General features: G+C 36.4%; 1 protein-coding gene across 1 annotated transcript; it reads left to right on the forward strand.

The window, feature by feature from the left end:
• LOC112168987 (agamous-like MADS-box protein MADS3) lies at positions 1-11,830 on the forward strand. Its single transcript, XM_040512373.1, has 8 exons — positions 1-224; positions 8,885-8,960; positions 9,444-9,505; positions 9,615-9,714; positions 10,396-10,437; positions 11,311-11,352; positions 11,445-11,607; positions 11,707-11,830. The coding sequence occupies exons 1-8, from the start codon at positions 40-42 to the stop codon at positions 11,715-11,717; spliced, it is 681 nt and encodes a 226-aa protein (XP_040368307.1). The 5' UTR covers positions 1-39; the 3' UTR covers positions 11,718-11,830.
• Positions 11,831-14,618: the final 2,788 nt, after the last annotated feature.

The following is a 14,618-nucleotide window of genomic DNA, read 5'->3' on the forward strand; positions in this document are numbered from 1 at the left end:
GAAAGAGAGCAAGAAAAATAAACAGAGAGTCAGAGAGAGATGGGGAGAGGGAAAGTGGAATTGAAGAAAATCGAGAATAAGATAAACCGGCAAGTGACCTTTTCGAAACGACGGCTCGGTCTGTTCAAGAAAGCTCAGGAGATCTCTGTGCTCTGCGATGCCCAAGTTGCCCTTATAGTCTCCTGCAGCCGCGGCAAGGTCTTCGACTTTGCCAGCACCAACGAGTATATATATCTGATCATCTTCTTCTTTTATTTTTAATTGTTATAGATTTTCTGGATTGCTTTTTCTTCCTTTGAATGATGATATATATGGTGTGTACGTCCGTACGTGGCTTTAGAATTAGCTAGGGTTTCTGTCTCTCTTTATTATCTATCTGCAGCTTTGGTTTGAATGACTTCTGGGTTTTTGACCCCTCTCTCTATCTCTATCATTCACCATCATTTTATGATCAGAAAAGTACATATATAGGTCTCCCAATTAATTTTCATCGATAAACTCAACTCGATATTCAGTTTTATTTTCCTTCAGAATTTACTTTTTTTTCTTTGATTAAGTTCCTTTCAGATCCTTCTTATTATAAGAAAAACTATATACATACACAAAAGAATTTGCCATGAATCTTCTATGTCCAGTTTTCTGTTTCTGTAGAATTGTAGACTGCTGTATATGAATCTCAGTTATATATCTGAGATATTTCATTGTAGATTTCCTTTATTACTATAAACAAGAACAATCAAATCGAAGAGTGGTTAATTAAGGTTTAACGAGGGATTTTAAATTAGATCAAAGGAGTTTAATGCAATATATATACTTAATTAGTTTTCTCTACGTTAATCCTGTATAAATACATAAATAGTACAACTCGCACGTTAGATGATTTGACAAACTAAATATTGGGCATGGAATGGGGATAGGGATGGCAATGGGGAGGAAGATGATTAAATTACCATCTCCATATCCGACTTCATTCCCCATCTCTTTATCTGTCCTAAGGGTAAAACTATGGTATGTTAACATTTCTCATACATCAACTATTTTTACCACTTTAAGGACTCGTGTTACCACTTTGAGGACTAATATTACTATTTTGAGGACTCATACGGTAAACTAAGAAAATTTACCACTTTAAGGACTCATGTTACCACTTTGAGGACTAATATTACTATTTTGAGGACTCATTTTACCATTTTTAAGGCAATTGTATGCATGTCATACGTTAACACATTGTAAAATTTTCCCCGCCACAATCACCGTTAACAATATTACTTATCTATTATATAAAAATTCATACAGATAATTATGGATTGTAAAGTATGTAGTTAAAATCAAACACCAAATAAAATAAATTATTTATTTCAATCAAACAAAAAACAAATACAAGTCTCGCTTAGAAAATAACAATAAAAGTCTGCATTCGACAAAAAAAATTTCACAATCAACTGCTTAGTGTAATCTAACAACTTGCTCATTTACTCCAACAAGGTGAAATGAATAATATCAAAAATATATTGACAGAATTTAAATATTGACAAAAAGTTGAAATTTACATAAATATTTATTTATAAATAATATCAAAAATATATATAATAAATAATATATATATATATATATATATATTTCAGATAATTCTTATTGGGTGGTGATAGGCTATTTCTATACACCTAAATAGATGCACAAAAATGTCTATAATTTAACCCTACAAGAATGTCGAAAATAGTATAGGTAAGTAGGGATCGTTCCCGCAAGAGATTGTGGTCTAATCACTAATCTAAAGACTCAAAACAAAATAAACCTAAACTGTCCAGTTATAAAGATCTGACTGGCAGACGACTCTAAACTATTCTAAATGTCACGAAAATTTACAGACAGACTCTAGACATGATAAACTAACTACTGACAAAGTTTGATAATTTTTGAAGATGTTTTGGTTGACGAACTAATTAAATAAAAACGAAACACTGAACGACTCCGAAAATAAAAAGACTTGATTTAGGGTTTTGAAAATCAAAGATAAAACAAGTTAGAGGAATTGCATCCACCACCAATCAATCAAGTATACTAATCATGTTCAACCTAATTTCATTTATCTATGGATGAAGATGCTCAAGTTAACCCAACGCCTGAATTAACCTATTGTTCTTCCTTACTTGTATGCTAGGTGAGAGACGCTCTACACCTAACCTATTTTCTAAAATGCAACCTAGGTTGACGCAACTCTAGATTTAACACATAGAAATCATTAAGATTAAGAAAAACGAGACATCACAAGGCATCATGAGTACGACGCGTCTCAATTAACCTAGGAACCTAATCACTCGCCTTATAGACGATTTACTACTCTAGAACTCTCAACGGAACCCTCGAAACAAGGCACAGGCAATGATCATTCTTAGCAATAGAATCCTAAACATGCAATCTAAGTTGCGCACCAAAGAAAACATGCAAAGGAATCATCAATGTGAAGATAGAAATTAGATTCTCATCCAATAGATAAACAAAACTAATTGAAAGTCATAATAAGTTTACAATCATGATTTGGGGCTTCAACAACCCCTAACAAAAGAGTTAGTTTCTCATAGAAAGAAAAACAAAAACAAGCTAAAGAGAAAAATAAGAAGTTGCAGTAGAGAGAGAGGGCGGGGAGCCGGGAAGAGAAGCCAAGCGCTGCTGCAGATTTTTCTCCTTTTATATACTTAGAGGTTGCCTTCATCTTTCTATTGTGTAGGAAATCCAAAACCTAAAAGAATTAGGGCTCACGTGCTTAGGTGGAGTTCTCCTATTGGCTCTTGAACTTGATGACTTATTCCAACCATTCATATCATGCCAATTAAGTCAGAATATGATGCAAAAACTCGTCCTCGGGCTTTTCGGTGTGATTTGGGCTTCAAAACATAAATTCCCGTTCAACCTCAGATTCACGCGCAGCCTGACCTTCTTGTACTAAATCGGTCATAACTTCTTCTAGAAAAATGGTATTGACAAGCCGTAAAAAGAACTGGAAACTAGACATCTGAAGCTTTCCATCAATATAAAGATCATCCTCTGGATCATTGTGAGCTGGTCTCAGTGATCTGTCGAACTTGACTGATCTGCACAGGCAGATTTGCCGATTTTGCCTTTCAATCCCTCTTTTACTTCTTTTCTCATTCTTTGCTCAAAAAACCTATAAAACAAGTAAACCACGTAAATAACAAGAAAATACACTAACTAACAAAGAAAGTATAGAGGTTAATGTTATTAATATCGCATAATTATGCTCCTATCAAATACCCCCACACTTAAGCTTTGCTAGTCCCTAGCAAACAACTAGACACTAGAACAAAAGACACAGACCTAACGTCTTCCAAACTTCTTAGAGAACTTATAATGCCCACAACTATGGTCAACAAGATTCAAGCAGTCATGAAATCAAACTCATAATCAGACTTAAGAGCTAATTTACTTTGATAACCATCATGCTCAAAATATAATGCAGAGATAATCCAAACCGATGCAACAAAAGAAAACTCAACATCTTCATGTTTCAAACAAGCTTCAACTTAATTTCTCACAAGGATGCTCTCAATTTCTTTTCTCTCATGATTTTCTGACTTGATGCCTAAGCATAACTATTCACTCAAGTTATATGTGAGAGGAATGATGTAATAAGGCAAACAAATAGCTCACATATGATAACAAGAAAGAAAAGCTTTTTCTGATATTTTTTCATTATGATCCCACGATTGGAATGCCAAAACTCGGATGAAGGCCAGTGACATCATATGCTCACCCTTCTGCACAAGTCTCCACAAATCGAATGCACAACTTCAAAGATCAGAAGGTCTTTATTCAAGGTTGTAATAGGGCCAAGGGTTGAGGTTTAATGAAAGAAAGGATAGGAAATAACAAAGATTCTAAAAACCTAGTGGAGCGAGTAATGAAGTAAGAGATGAAAAATCTTTAAAGTTCTCAAGGTATAACGTCTACAACATTCGTGAAGTAGGACAAAGGCCAAATTCATCATGTTGGGCCTTCACTTCTAATCAATCTCCTTTTTCACACAGAGAATCAGATCCAAACTTTGTATTATTTTTTTCTTTCAATGCCGAATAATTCTTTTTTTTTTCTTTTTCTTCTTTCTTTTCTTTTCTTCTTTCTTTTTTTTTTCACGGCAATAATTATTTTTTTCTTTGGATCATGAATTTGATTCCCCCACACTTGTTTTGTACAACAATCACCTTGAACGTAAATATCTCATGAATATAGCTCCACTAAATCTTAAGAATAAGGGTAAAGGAAAAACTACACTAGGCTCAAGGTTTAAGGATTATGTGGGTGATGAAAGAAAAGGCTAAATGTAGGCTCAAAGGGGTTAACTAGGGGTTGCACAACTTGTGTGCATAAAGGGACACCGGTTAGTTTGGCTTTGGTGGTAATTAATCCTAGTACCTTCATCCCTTCCCATCATGCAATTCAACCATACGCTTCAAGAGGCTTTGGGGCAAGTTCTAGCATTTGTCCTTATATAAATATGCATGTCAAATCCGAGTCTCAACCAAGGTGAATAAAAGATGAGATCAAGCAAAATCCTCGTCAAGAAAATAAGATGATCTATACTAAGCACTCAGAAAAGAAATAGCACATATAAAGGCTCAATAACTCACAAGGGACTAAATCAAGTTTAACTTGTTCTAGCATGCTTCCATCAAATTTTCAGTTATCACATAAGCCCTAACCATCTATTGCACCATAAATCAAGCATAATAATCATAAAAGTCTATTAGCAATTATTTAAGATTATGAATCCAAAATCATGCTTGCAATAATCTTGTAACCATATAATTCAAATCGATAGTTCATGCTCATCATATTGTTGGAAGACTCCTAAAGACTCAACAAAACAAAAACAAAACCTAAAAATATTTTTTTCTTGGTTGATTTTTCAGTTTTTTTTTTTTTTTTTGTTTTTTTTTTTTCTGACGACCGGTCGGCGGATTTCGCCGACTGGTCGGTGAGCTTCTGACCCTGAAATAGACAAACAACGACCGGTCGGCAGACTTCGCCGACTGGTCGGTGGATTTCGAAAAAAAACATGAAATTAAAGCCAAAACTCCTAAAACAAAAACTCTAAGCAAAACAACAAAATGTTTAACCTTCCCCCCACACTTGATCTAAACATTGCCCTCAATGTTTGACTATGAAGTACAACAATGAACAAACCAAGCATAAAGAAAAAGATTAAACACAACAAAAAGACACAATAAAGCAAATATAATCAAAGAACATAAATAAAAGGGAAGAGATAGAGAGATCAAATCTGTTTGGCGAACAATCCGTGCTACTTCCAACTCCTCCATCATTGGGTTGCCTCCCAAGTAGCGCTTGGTTTAACGTCCTCAGCCTGACAGACCTACTCTCCATCAAGAGTAATCAGGAGGTTTTGGTCTTGGATCCCTCAAATGTTTAACCCTTTTAAGTGAAGTTTCATGATCTCTTGATAACAACTTGGGTAGCTTGGGAGTAATGGAAACATGCGATTGGATGATCCTCTTTTTCTTTCTCTTCTTCCATTGTCTCCATCTCCTATGAGATCCACCAAGCATGGATAGAAGGATCTCCTTATCAGATGTCAAATTCTCGCAAATGACCATCTCCACATGATCAACAAAATCAATGATTTCTTGGATGGAAGAAACATTTGTAGAGCTCGAATATGGCAAGGGAAAATCAGGTGGTGCACAGTGTGCTAGAGATAGAGGCCCGATGATATGTGATTTGATGGTATCCTCTTCTATAAAATCACCCATATCATCATTGAAACACTCTTGATCTTCATGAGGTATTGTGATTGCTTCCGGCACATTGAACTCATTGTCATAAAGCTCCTCCTTACTTTCTTCATTATAAAACCCCTCATCATCAAAGGGATCTTCCTCCTCCAACGCTTCAAGTTCGGTCAAGTGGTGGACGGTGTAGTCGTCATCCTCATCTAAGAATGAGTCACATAATGTATCATGAGATTGAAGAAACACAGTGGCTGGTGTAGGGGGCTCCCATAGAGTTGTCATAGGTGTAAGAGAGTTCTCTTGAGGTAATGCGCTCTCCCAAATCTCATTAACTGCCGGCCAATCATCCTCCTCAATTGTGGAAAGCTCTTGAATTGGTTCTGGCTCTCTTGACTCTTGATTCAAGCAATCCAAAATTATCTCCACATATTGCCCAATCTTCTCAACAGATTCTTCAATATTTTGTGTATAAGATTTCATGCTCTGTATGCAAGAAGAAGCAGTATTAGTCATAGAAGCAACCAAATCTTCAAGAGAGTTACCTTCAGGTGTTGGTGACTGATGATCATGGTATGAAGACGAAGAAGCATCAAACGCATTGAAGGATTCTTGTTGGGAGTTTAGATAGCCATTCCACGCAAAGTAGGGATGATTATCCCATGCCGGATTGTACGCAGGCACATATTGATCATTCCAATGCCCTTGGTTTGCTTGATATCCTCCAAACATGTTGTTTTGATCGAAGTAAGCTTGATATTGCATGTTTGGACATGTCTCCGTTGAATGACCAACCAAGGAGCATATGGAACACAGCTCGTATGAAGGATGCCACATTGGAAAACAAAAATAAAAAGAAAAGAAAGTTAGAATAGATACAGATCAAGAACAAAAATAAACCAAAAAAAATAGACTAGCAATTAGAAACAACAATCCCCGGCGACCGGCGCCAAAAATTGATAGGCTATTTCTATACACCTAAATAGATGCACAAAAATGTCTATAATTTAACCCTACAAGAATGTCGAAAATAGTATAGGTAAGTAGGGATCGTTCCCGCAAGAGATTGTGGTCTAATCACTAATCTAAAGACTCAAAACAAAATAAACCTAAACTGTCCAGTTATAAAGATCTGACTGGCAGACGACTCTAAACTATTCTAAATGTCACGAAAATTTACAGACAGACTCTAGACATGATAAACTAACTACTGACAAAGTTTGATAATTTTTGAAGATGTTTTGGTTGACGAACTAATTAAATAAAAACGAAACACTGAACGACTCCGAAAATAAAAAGACTTGATTTAGGGTTTTGAAAATCAAAGATAAAACAAGTTAGAGGAATTGCATCCACCACCAATCAATCAAGTATACTAATCATGTTCAACCTAATTTCATTTATCTATGGATGAAGATGCTCAAGTTAACCCAACGCCTGAATTAACCTATTGTTCTTCCTTACTTGTATGCTAGGTGAGAGACGCTCTACACCTAACCTATTTTCTAAAATGCAACCTAGGTTGACGCAACTCTAGATTTAACACATAGAAATCATTAAGATTAAGAAAAACGAGACATCACAAGGCATCATGAGTACGACGCGTCTCAATTAACCTAGGAACCTAATCACTCGCCTTATAGACGATTTACTACTCTAGAACTCTCAACGGAACCCTCGAAACAAGGCACAGGCAATGATCATTCTTAGCAATAGAATCCTAAACATGCAATCTAAGTTGCGCACCAAAGAAAACATGCAAAGGAATCATCAATGTGAAGATAGAAATTAGATTCTCATCCAATAGATAAACAAAACTAATTGAAAGTCATAATAAGTTTACAATCATGATTTGGGGCTTCAACAACCCCTAACAAAAGAGTTAGTTTCTCATAGAAAGAAAAACAAAAACAAGCTAAAGAGAAAAATAAGAAGTTGCAGTAGAGAGAGAGGGCGGGGAGCCGGGAAGAGAAGCCAAGCACTGCTGCAGATTTTTCTCCTTTTATATACTTAGAGGTTGCCTTCATCTTTCTATTGTGTAGGAAATCCAAAACCTAAAAGAATTAGGGCTCACGTGCTTAGGTGGAGTTCTCCTATTGGCTCTTGAACTTGATGACTTATTCCAACCATTCATATCATGCCAATTAAGTCAGAATATGATGCAAAAACTCGTCCTCGGGCTTTTCGGTGTGATTTGGGCTTCAAAACATAAATTCCCGTTCAACCTCAGATTCACGCGCAGCCTGACCTTCTTGTACTAAATCGGTCATAACTTCTTCTAGAAAAATGGTATTGACAAGCCGTAAAAAGAACTGGAAACTAGACATCTGAAGCTTTCCATCAATATAAAGATCATCCTCTGGATCATTGTGAGCTGGTCTCAGTGATCTGTCGAACTTGACTGATCTGCACAGGCAGATTTGCCGATTTTGCCTTTCAATCCCTCTTTTACTTCTTTTCTCATTCTTTGCTCAAAAAACCTATAAAACAAGTAAACCACGTAAATAACAAGAAAATACACTAACTAACAAAGAAAGTATAGAGGTTAATGTTATTAATATCGCATAATTATGCTCCTATCAGGTGGGTATAGGGATCCCCAGTATTTGAATTTTGCATTTGATTTCATAATTAGAATACTGAGGATCCCCATCTCTGTTACCCGATGACCCCTGAATTTCTCTCTGTTAGGGTTGAATACCCGGTGGGTACCCTACCCGATGGGGATTATTGTCATCCCTAAATGGGGACCGGGGGGGTGTGTGTGTGTTATTTGCTATACATATATTAGGATTTTTGTGATCTGTAATTTCATCTTTCATATGACTCAACTGCTGTACCTATATATTACAGTAACACTTGTAAAGAAGGATGGAGCTATGAAGCTGTCATATATGTTTATATTAACTTCGTATTTTAACATTGTTTTTTCTTCTTCTCCTTATTGATGAATTAAGATATACAATTGATTAATGGATATATATATATATATGTGTGTGTGTGTGTGTGGGCGCAATTCTTAGTTTCCTTTCTCTTCTCTCACTCTAGTCTCTCTATTCATCAACTTTTAAGTGTCAACAATACGGATTAAGATTGACCGGCTGTCATCCTTTTGCTAGTGTAAACGAAATTCTCAACCGGTACCAACAAAGCTGCTATTCCTCACAAGACAATGTTGCTGAGAATGAAACACAGGTTGTTGAATAGTTATCTCTCTCAAAATCCTAATGCAATTTTTTAATCTACTTGTTAATCTAGATATCAGTTATATATATGGCTATTCAAATTAGTATAGTATGTACAGCAACAATATTCTACCTTGGACCGTCATATATATGGATCTTTAGTTTTCCATGATTGAGTGAGAGTTAGAGAGGTATGCTAGTGGATCTATAGCAGCTGAATCATGAAAGAAATGATGACGGAGCAGGATGATGCAGCAAAAATCATGGGAATCTATGGTTAAAGTGTGCTGAAAATGATCGAATTGATTGGCTATAATCCGTAGTAACTAATACATCGATGATAATTAGTTGAGCTTTGATTGCTAAATCACTTGAAATTTGTCCCAAAAATAGCTGCGAATTTGGCTATGCTCTAATTCATTTGTATTCCAGTACGTTGTTATTAACTGTGAGAATTGTTATTCAAAATTTCATAAAACATTTCATTGTGCAGAACTTATATCAAGAAGTCTCAAAATTGAAAGTCAAATATGAATCTCTTCAGCGTTCGCAAAGGTGTGTGTGAATACCATACATTGATGTTTCAGTTTGGTAATCAATGATGCAAATATAGCTCTTTGCCTCTTTTAGTATACTAATCAATTTTTTGGTTGAACATGTTTAGGCATTTTCTTGGAGAAGATCTTGAAAAACTTCGTCTGAAAGAATTGGAAAATCTTGAGAAACAGCTTGACAGAACTCTTTCACAAGCTAGACAAAGGAAGGTATTAACATTACTATAGCATGTATATGTATATATTTTACATATGTGCACATAAAGTGATCTATGCTTGACATGTTGAATTGCTAAAAATGTCTAGCTAATTTACATTATATAATTGGTCGGAGTCTTATTTGGCTAGCTGGCCAAATGGAGATAAGAAAGGAGGAACTATCTGTGATCAGTACATGTTGAATAGATTAAGACCTAGATTAGTACAGGGGAGATGGAGGCAACTTGGACAGTTTGGAATATTGCTTTTCAATTCTTTTAATTTGAAGGCAATGACATTGATTTTCATGCTATGTGAAAGTCCATGTACAGATATAAATAGCTTTGTGCAGTAGAATGATCACTAGCAAAAGCAACCGTGAGCAAAAATCAACAGTTTCCAGAATAAAAGAAACAATAAGCAACTTGCTCAATTGCTTTTACATTTCATGGAGGGAAAGGCAAGTGCCACAATATATGAATTTGTTTCGCCTTGTTTCGCCTCTTGTTCACCACGTTGTTAGGTTGTTAGTTATCTTTAGCGGTGGGATATTAGGGAAATTAAGCTGTAAGAATATCATGAACAGATTTCACTGTAGTATTATTGTTTCAATGGTAATTAAACCATGACAGCACGACACACATAAATATATATATATATGATCAGCAGACATTTCCTGGTTTATATATGCAGATGCAGATGATGTTAGATCAATTAGAAGCACTACGCAGAAAGGTAAATGTTAATATCATTACCATATATTATCAATAAATTTAATCAACAGTATATGTCTTGCTATACTTACACACACACACACATATTGGTAGGAGACATTCCATCTATAATTTCCATGATCGAGCTTTATACAAAATGACCAAGCCTAAGTTGTGGGGTTGTCAATGATACTAGGATGTTTATTATATACTCATTTTACATATAGTTGAACCAAAATTACAATCTAATTGAACCAAATTTACCACATTGACAACAAAATTACCACATTTGTTTTACACGATTTATATATAATTGAACCAAGTTACCACATTGACAACAATTTGTTCATAAACTTGTAGAAATATCATGGGTGGAGTAGTTACCTTTGATAGAACTAAAATTACACAAACAATGACTCTTATTACCACAATGCCAACAAATTTGTACTCATATTAGTAAACATGTGTATGACATATATGTAAGTACCATAGAATTTTCCTCTGGTTGTAATGAGATATAATACTGATTCTCTAGCCAGCAGCTCAGTACATAACTACATGCAAACATATTCTAGCATGCTAGCTAGTTTTCCAAATCAAGTTAAATATCCTATTGTTTCTTCTTTTATTTTTATTCTTATCTTTTGGAAATTTGGCCAATTAAATTTTTTTGCATATGGTTCTTCAAAGAGTACTGATGGTATAAGTACAATGAGACATTTTGGATAGATGTTTGAAAACCGGAAAATATTTCATATCTCCATGTTTGGTAAATACAGAATCGGTTGAAGATTTCCACTACACCTGAATATATTAGAAATGGAATTTCACATATAGATCTCTCGTTTTCTAATTTTGACCACATTTAATATTATTATCTTAAATAAAATGGCAGGAGAATGATCTTGAAGAGATACATAAGCAGCTAAAATCTGAGGTTCGGTGCTCTTACTTTAGTGTGTGTGTCATTGAGCCATGTGTGATAATAGCTTCTGGTATATGAAATTTTGGGTTTATGGAATTTGTCAGCTTGAAGAAAGGGAAAAACATAGCAACAATGATGATGATGAAGCATTAATTCAAGGTCGTCCAGGAGGAGAGCCTACTGTAGCTGCTGGAGCTTCTCATGAAAACATTTCTACTAAAACGCGCTCTGCAAATGCTAATCAGCAAGAGCCCACTTATGAATATGGTAAAGATCTCCTGTATATGAATTTGAAACTTCTCACCTTAGTTAACACAGTGCAGAAACCCTAACCCTAACTATTGATTCATTTTCAAACATGAACAGCTCGGGCGTGATTCAGCAGCTGCAACCAATTAGGGCCTTGGCAATTTGGCATCCCTTAAATTATTCACGTATTGTATCTTACAGCAATTAAGTTGCATGTAATGTGTAATGTAATAAATGTGGCTTCCTGGCCTTTTTGAGTAGGGTCAAATCAGTATATAGGGGATTATAAGGCACTATTAATTAATAATTCGTAAACCAGTCCAGAAGAAAAAAGTTGTAAACAAGAAATGATATATCATTGGATTTCATTGGATGCTCATGACCTAGCTAGGTTAGGTGACTTGGGTCATTCGAGTTTGTCTCAGTTTTTAGCTTTCTGTCCAAGAACTTTGTTACAGTGGAAAGCCAAAACTTGAGGATATGTTCTACAATATGATTCAGATGATCGATCATGCCTTTTATCCATCCTCGCATTTTATTCGAATGAATGAGATATAATTGTATAATACCTTATCCTAAGAATTATTCCCACTTTGAGCAATGTTTTCAAAAGATGGAGTAGGCAAAAGTTTTCCGCTTCAAAGTTTAGTATTTTAAGAACGTCCAACTCATTCGAACCCAATGGTACGCATGGTGACACGAAGATTGTGCACCGAAATTGACATCCACGAATATAATTCCTACCTATCTAAATTCCATTGAGAGTTTAATTAATGATCGATGCACCGATTTAGCAGGTTTCTCTTCTCTATGCATTGTGATAGAAATAAAGTTTTGTTCTTTCAGAAATTTGATACGAACAATTATAAGCTTGATAGATTCGTAGTATCAACCTTGTTTTGTAGTATGATTTGGACTCCAACAAACACCTTGCATTAGCATAATGATCACGGCTGTCATACTAATATAGCGAGAAATGGTCTTCTTCTTCTTTTTTTTTTTTTTGAGAATAAAGGTGAGATACGATTACAAGATATAAGTACGGGAGAGTTAAAAGACAATCCACATCCTAATATGAAAGTCAGGAAACAAAATCACGTTCACTACTAATTAGCTGCGCTGCCTGTAACTTTCACGAAATTACATACTTATAACCAGAAAATGGAAGAAGTGGAAAAAGGTCTTCACTTCTCCTCACCCTAAACTAAAGGTGACCTTATTAAAACCTTGTTCGTATAAAACCCAATGGGAAAAATTCTGAACCGAGGAAAGAGTACCACCTATTATATAACGAGAAATGGTCTTGAATGTTTTATTTCGACGTTTTAAAAAAAAAAAAAATCGAATGTATGCTCTTTTCTTTGAAGTACAAGGAATGCTAACGATAGTTGAGGATGTATTTGACTACAAAATTTTCATCCATTAACGTTATTAAAGAAAATGTACTTTCATTGCCAAAAAAAAAATTGTTTCACGTATTTATGTTGGCATCAAATTTGTACATTAAATATTATGTATTTGGTTCTAAAAAAAAAAGATATTATGTATTTGGATTCACTCCAATTATAAGGAGACACTCTCACTATCAATTGGAATCATCTAGGAAGGTTGGGCAACATCAGTTGACCGAAGAGCTCCTGAAATTACGGAGCTCAATATACCAAACTTTAGGGTTTCGTGCAACAGGGCGGCGACGTCGATTCGATCCTGCTTGCCAGAGGACATCTTACGGTGTTGTTCTCTTCGGGTACGTGGACAGTGGCAGGGATTTCGATCCAGTGCTAGGTTTGAAGGCACGGGCCACGTTTGGTGGTGCTTTGTGATGTTGATCAGAGGGCATCGAATTGCAGGGGGTGGTGAGTAGCGACGGTCTGGTTTTTGTGGAGGCGTGAAGATCTTATTGGGGCTTCACCAGAGGCTTCGTGCGTAGGATCTTGTCTTCTTCTTTCGATTGCAGGTGGTCTGAAGTTAGATCCAAATGGGGGTTTTTCTGGCTTTCTTGATGGGGGAAGACCGTGGACGGCCACCGGAGAGGTGATGGGCGGAGGCCGCATCTTCTGCAAGGCCAGAACAGGTTGATCTGGGGGTGGGAGGCGAAGGGTTTGGGTAGTGGGCTGTTGGGCCTCTACCGATCTGGGTTGGAGATGCAGGCTGGTGAACTGGGCCTATTTGGTTTAGTTCCCCTTTCCTCCAACACTTGGGTCGGGCTTGGTTTTGGGATTTCTGGGAAGTGGTCTATCCTCTGCTCTTTATCCTGTGATGTTTCCTTGAATGTTGTTGTGGCTGTGTTGAGTGTTGCGACATACACCAATTGGGTCTTAAGCGTCAAAATGTTCAGACCAGTGGTTCCATTCTAGGGCAGTGTAGGGTTAAAGAGTTTTTTCTATTCTGTATTTTCTTTTCAGCAGTTCCTTTAGGATTTTAGTATTTTTTAGAATTTCTGTTATGGATTTCAGTACTTTACTGAGCTTGCATTGTAATATGAGGGGTGCTTGTACCCTTCATGCTTTTAGATCAATGAATTATTCTTCAGTTGCCCTAAAAAAAATATATATATTGGAATCATCTAGGCCCGAACCTTTTAGGTAATTTTCTCTCCAAAAATTTGATCCTTTAAAGTCCATACATTTAAGATAATCAATTTTAAATGCAGGGAGCGCGCCGGCGTCTCTGCACCTTGCTTCATCCTCGATGGGGTACTGCTCCAGCATCTTTATCGGAGTTGGATAAATCAAGGCCAGCTTCCGCCGTGCTTTCTTCTTTGCAGAGTTCCTCTGCGTCATCAGGTTTTCAATCGCGGCTGAGATCGTGGTTGGTGATCTTTGGGGTGGCTTGGAAGCCAGAGGCTAGCTTGGCCGACGGCGCCTGGTGTGGATTGGAAGCCAGAGGCTAGGGGCGGAGACTGGTGAATTCCGGTTTGGCTGGGCCTCAAGTCTGTCTTAGACGGTGCAACTGTTGCGATCGAAGGCGGAGATGGTGGATCTGGCATGCTTGGTGTTGGGGCCGAGTTTGCGCGTTGCATCTCTTCT

Source organism: Rosa chinensis, chromosome 1 (genome assembly GCF_002994745.2).
Source record: "Rosa chinensis cultivar Old Blush chromosome 1, RchiOBHm-V2, whole genome shotgun sequence".
NCBI classification, from domain to species: domain Eukaryota; kingdom Viridiplantae; phylum Streptophyta; class Magnoliopsida; order Rosales; family Rosaceae; genus Rosa; species Rosa chinensis.